Source organism: Metarhizium robertsii (assembly GCF_000187425.2).
Source record: "Metarhizium robertsii ARSEF 23 chromosome Unknown MAA_Scf_8, whole genome shotgun sequence".
NCBI lineage: Eukaryota > Fungi > Ascomycota > Sordariomycetes > Hypocreales > Clavicipitaceae > Metarhizium > Metarhizium robertsii.
In genome coordinates this window covers 505,564-511,444 of record NW_011942226.1, presented here as the reverse complement: position 1 = coordinate 511,444, position 5,881 = coordinate 505,564, and the positions used below count along the sequence as shown (strand labels likewise).

The 5,881-nt window shown below is 49.1% G+C and overlaps 2 protein-coding genes across 2 annotated transcripts; one reads left to right on the top strand and one right to left on the bottom strand.

Annotated features, from left to right (window-relative positions):
* Positions 1–262: 262 nt before the first annotated feature.
* MAA_00948 (metalloprotease) lies at positions 263–1,576 on the bottom strand (the record flags this gene model as incomplete). Its single annotated transcript, XM_007818946.2, has 2 exons — positions 263–1,291; positions 1,355–1,576. 2 exons carry the CDS (start codon positions 1,574–1,576, stop codon positions 263–265), a joined length of 1,251 nt encoding a protein of 416 aa, XP_007817137.2.
* Positions 1,577–4,253: 2,677 nt separating this feature from the next.
* Positions 4,254–5,428, top strand: MAA_11473 (Ankyrin repeat-containing domain protein; the record flags this gene model as incomplete). Its single annotated transcript, XM_011413467.1, has 3 exons — positions 4,254–4,369; positions 4,442–4,989; positions 5,043–5,428. 3 exons carry the CDS (start codon positions 4,254–4,256, stop codon positions 5,426–5,428), a joined length of 1,050 nt encoding a protein of 349 aa, XP_011411769.1.
* Positions 5,429–5,881: the final 453 nt, after the last annotated feature.

The following is a 5,881-nucleotide window of genomic DNA, read 5'->3' as shown; positions in this document are numbered from 1 at the left end:
ACTCGCACGATGCAATCTGACACGACTCTTAACAATTCGATCACTTCCAAGCTGCAGTAGCTCACGCCTTTGATAGGTAATGGATAGTTTCAAAAATGAGAAAAAGTCCCAAGAGCGCTTTACAGGTAGTTATGTGCATTTTCTTCTATTCCGTGCATCTCCATTTTGCGCAGGCTGCTCTAGCTTTGACATCTTTCGTGCTGTTAGTATCCCGTCCTCGAATTTCACTGAGTCCCCACCATACAACCTGTCAAACACACTCTCAAGACTGAACACGGCTGTCCTGAGGTGCAGGTTCGCGAGCCTCGAGACATTCAGAGCTGCTGTTATATTCAACCAAGTTGGATCTAGAATCGACGAATACACCATCTGTGGCCGTATTGTTATCAAACACCCCGCAGAACGTTTCTGTGCCACAGGGCAGCTCAGACATAGAGGTCTTTGAATGACAGTAATGTGCATAGCTAGTCTTGGGCATGATCCACGGAAGCAGCTCGACTGTCCGTGCGTTCAAACAAGCATCTATGCTTGAGTACTTCTCTCCTGCTAACTTGAAAAGTTCCCAGCGGCAGAAGGCGTTTGTCCCGCAGTAGTTTTCACGCGTTTCTTGGGCGCCGTCGTTATGCTTCGGATGGCACCGCCGATAGAGCTCCCTGCGGTTCCCTGGTTCAGGATAAAACGGCAGCCTGGTACGCCCCTTGCTGATAGATTCTATAGGAGCCAGTACCAACTCGGGCACAGCCGTGCCACTCGAGCGGAACACGTTCCAAAAGCTATGCATGCGAGTTATCTGACCAGCGGTAAACATATTCGGATCTCCGCCGTAGCCCATATAGTTATTAGTATGGCACGTGGCGGCGTCAAGTTTGTCATAGCAACTCTTCGGGCTAATAGGGGTATCGTCAATATAATCGCCGTCGTCGTTGAAAATATCCTGGAATGGGTGCAGCAGCCCGAACCAGTGTCCAGTCTCATGCGTTAATAATCCTTTGTTACTTAAAGGAGTATTCTTTGTAATCAGGAGGCCGTCTAGCAGAGGCCCCTCCGTGCTTTCCAGTTCAGAAGGGAATGACGCGGATGCTAGACGTTCAAGGCCGCCACTATCATAGTTCATAAAATATATGTTGAGGGCGTTGCTGCCTCCTTCGTGGAGTGCTTTTTGCATATCATCGTTATCACCTCGTACCCAGTCCGGTTCTATGACCCATTTTGCACCCTGTAACGCAAAGGAGATATCGGCAGGTTGAAAGTTCGTGTTTAAGATCTCTAATTGCTGATTAATGTCTTCTAACTGCTATAGCGTTAGCTACTGTTGAGTCCCAAGCTTCATCGCATAACAATATATTGAACCTACTGTAATATTCCACTCCGTATCCGACGCTAAGATAACATGCGTATACACGTCGACGTTAACATGTGAGTAATTGCCCGTATGATTTTTTTCCATGGCAACCAGCAGTTTATGCGAGTCGTAAATTTTCTGGCTTTCCAGATCTGAATCATCCTTGTCTTCTGCAGCAGGAGTCGCAAGGGCAGAGGCGGCCAACAGGCCAGTGAGTAAGGCAGACGACAACATGATTTTATATAAAGTAATTTATTGCAATCGCACGAAAGGCCTAGAGCGACTCTATGCTTAAAATCCGTAACAATTTCTAACTCTAGAGGCTAGCATTCTTTGTATTTATAATTCTTATACGTCTAACCACCTCTATAGGTAAACGCGGCATTAATTGCATCCGCCTTTGCCTCCGTCTAATTTCCCATCATCTAGTAACTATCTATCATTCTATCTTTCATAGCTTCGGTCAATTAAGGTACAGTTATTACCTTAGACCTCGCTACGCGCACGCCTTATGTCCGCTGGACGTTATTAATGTAATGCCTTGATGCGTTAATGCGCTAAGTCATGTCCGTTAATGCGTTGAGATCAGAGATCAGAGGCTGGGACGGGTTCGGGTTCGGCGGCCCTGCAGCGGTTGGGAAAGTAGGAACACACGTCAAGAGCATCGAGGTCGGAATCTATCATGCAATGTTTAAGTTAAACGTCCAGACTATCCCTGGAAACATCGACCAGCCAATAGGGAGCGGCCATGTCGTCCTCATCCCCCTGTAACTCCAGTATATCCCTGTTATCCAAGCAAGGCCTTACTCGTGTCACCCCCCCCCCCCCCCCCCCCCATGAGGTCAAAAGTTGATTATTGTATTCGTTGATGCTTGTATCTTCTGTGTGTTCTTGTCGGGCGGGGAGACTTTGCAATAATCAACTTTTGACCTCAATAACTGACCTAACCCCCGGTAGTAATTCAAGTGGGGCATCGTGAAATCTGACACAGGTGGTGACTGCTCATCATCGACGGCTACCAAGCTCATGCGTGGCGAGACTTGTAGCTGCGGCCAGCGACGTTTCTCGGTGTGCGATTAGTCCATTGCCGCAGCTCATTATGGAGCCGGGATATAGGCCGTGCGGGGTTTCAGGGGCAGGTGGCTTTTTCCATTTTTGTTAAAACTACCCGAAAGGGAAAATCAGTTGTCAACTCCAAGTTCTGATTGGTCAATTGTTGGCCATCGAGGATGAGAGTTGCCGTTTCTTGAGACGAGTATTCGTGCCACGACCCACTCTACATATGTTGGATCCTCAAAGGGATAATGCAGTACTGCAATAGGGGTATCAATAAAAGTCAATTCAAGTATATCTCTTTTCAAGGTAGGAAAAGGGGGGAGCGTTGGTAGTCACGATATCTATCCATGGTGTCTCACCCTATAGCGGGTCTACACATGATATTACACGTGATATGAAGTTGTGAATATTGCAACAAAATAGACCATATCTGACACCGAGAAACGCCGAAGGCCGCAACTACAAGTCGCTACACGCATGAGTTTGGCAGCTGTCGATGATGAACAATCACCACCTGCATTGCCAGGCCTTTATGAGGTTTAAGTGAGAAATCAGCCATGAAGGGGTGTCGAAATTACGACTGCTCGTGCTACCCCCTTTGAATGCCACTCCACTCAATCCAGGCAGTGGATCCACTCGTGAATTACTGTCATGCAGCACCTCAACGTACGTACAAAAGTACAACGCTACAGTATGCAAAAGTACAACATCACTATCTAGATTTCATGCAGTAGTAGCTGAGTAATGCGTATTACAGTGCTTGACTAGACGGCAGCAATGGCATGATGTTAATAAGAAGGCAACAATGCATGGATGACTTGAGATAGTTGGACTAAGCAACGATTCGTTGCCAACAAACAAGGCCAACCTGGGAGCAAATCGGGCCTTCCGGTGAGAGCCAGGATGAGTTAGTACCGAGTTCCGTTGCATGACAGCCAGGAGAGTCAGTCTACCCCAGTAGAGAGTTAGCTGCGTTGAGATAACATTCTTTACGTTGGACAGGATCCATACGAAATACCAATTTGCCGGTGTTGACAATGCTGAACGGATTTTACAGTGAAGCGCCGGGTCCGGGGATCTGCCGGATTTACACCGCTTTATTCACCCAACTTTAACAACAAATAACTCAACAACCACAGCTGCTATTAACGAGCTGCTTGATTTTCTGAAGTTATCAGAGCCTATTAACTATGCTAAGAGAGCATAATGCTGTTATCTCGGGCGAGTCTAAGTTGCTAGTAGTAACATAGTTGTGCCTTAAGGAGGAGGGAAGAGGAAGCTATCTAGACTACAGCTTTATGGTGCGCTAATGGTCTGTGCTCACGTGAGTGTCTTAGACAAGTCGTGATGGTGCTGTGACAGTTCGTGGGAGAGCTAACTCCGGAGGACGGCTAGAAGGGAACTTGAGGGTCAGACTCTGATGCTTATCGGGTGCAGAGGCATCCCACCAGGCAGGCTTCTCAACAAGCAATCAGTTATCAAGCAGTACTGATTACTCATTGCTACTGATATGGTATCAGTATCAGTAAGCTCCTGCTCAATCAATCAGTAATCAGTAACACACGTGACCAGATCATGTCCATAATGGGGGATCAATACACTTTATTCAGCCGTAGGCTGACTTAACATTAATCGGATAAGTTTCTCAAGTGAGGGATTGGTGCTGACAGGGGTGCACAAAAGTTTTCACAGATTTGATTGGTCCAGATTTTGTATGGTCCAAAGCAAAACGAGGAGCAACTGGACAACGCTGCCCAAAAAGTGGAGCCTAACCTTATCTGGCGACCCCTGCAATTGTTTACTGTTTTGCTTCGCAGGGGAACTCGCAACTCCTCTTTACGTCTTTCATAACATAATGAGTTCTGGGTCTACTCTCTGTGCCCGCTGCGGCGAGAAGAAGCCGACGGACGACTTCGTGAGTAAACGGAAATCTGCCCGTAACACCAAGAACTGCCTGGACTGTCGCAACCAGTGCAACTCTCATGTCAGCTCTCTCTCCCCACGCCGCAAGACATTCAGCGCCAACTAAGCGAAGCGCTCCAGATCCAGGGACGCGATCCAAACGTTAAAGAGCCTCGCTGTCGGCCCTTCCTCAAGTGAGAGTCCTGCTTTGAAGCGAACAGAAGAAGATGCCGATCTATCGCCTCCAAATGACAGATCCGGAACCCAGCCTACATCGTCGGAGAGTATACGGCAAGGTCATACAGCGAGGACGTTATTTAAAGCCTCGATCAGCCAGCCGCGTGTAGAGCTGGGGACACCATTGCCGCCAACCCAACAAAGCTCAGGGCTCTTGCGGACACTGGCTCCCTCACCTCCTATGCAGCGAATGACCCATCCGATCGTCTCACTCTCTGATCCAGGTACTGTCCGAAACAGCACAACCAGCGTGGATCACGCTTATTTAGCAACTAGATACCGCAGAGGAGGGAAGGACTCGCAAGATAACCCTTCCACAGCCGGGGCGAGGGTCAAGCTGGCCGCTATCCAGCGCGACCATCGCTCACGGCGCCGTGCAGGGGAGACTGTGTCACTGACTCCCTCAATATCTCAACTTGGCGTTTTTGAAGCTCTTGGTGGGCCTAGAGAAGGTATCCATGTGCTGTGGCCCCGGTAGTTCGTTCAGGCTGACCACGGAATTTAGTTGCAAGTCAGGATCAACCACAGCGGAGTGGGTTTCCAGAGGGGGGCGAGATAGGCAAGGAATGGCAGGACGGAGGACAGTTCTCCGAGTCTGATGTTGACGCTGAGGACTTTTTCAACCTTCTTCTTTCGCCTGTTCGACCACGGAGGTACCTTGAGCAATTAGGGGCAGAGTGCGATTCCGATCCAGGGGACGAAGACAACAGAGACGATGATGATTCCGTAGATGAAAGCCCTCTTCGCCATCGCCGCGGCAGCCTTCCACAAAGTCAGGGCCTCGTCGCCGTGCTCGCCGTGGTCCTGCCCCTGGTACAGGAGGGCGGCCAAAAAAATCTCAAAGGCAAACTCGATCGTCGGGGCCGCCACGACGGTACCGGAGTCCAGTGATGATTCCACCTGAAGAATCGGCGGTATTTCACGCACAAGATCCGGTGTGGAATGGTGACCTGGATGCTTGCGCCTTGACTTGTCGTGATAAAGAAATCCTCCGTGAGTTCTGGACAAGTCCGTGAGTTCTGGACAAAGCTGGACAATGACCAAATGCAATTTTGCGGTCGATGTCAAGAGCGTTGGTTCCAGATGAAGATCGATTCTGATGGCATTTGTGCACGTTGCTGTCGAAAGGATGACAAAAGCGGCCCCGAAGAGCCGTATTTCTTCTCTGTGGACAACCAGTTGGATTTTGGCTCTCTTCCGACGCAATTGCCTCAGCTTACGCCTACTGAGGAGTCATTAATAGCCCGCGTTCATGTTCACGTGAATATTATGCTTGTGCGGGGCCAGCAGTACAAGTATCGGGGACATGTTGTTCACTTTCTCCGCGAGGTTGGCTTGGTGTAC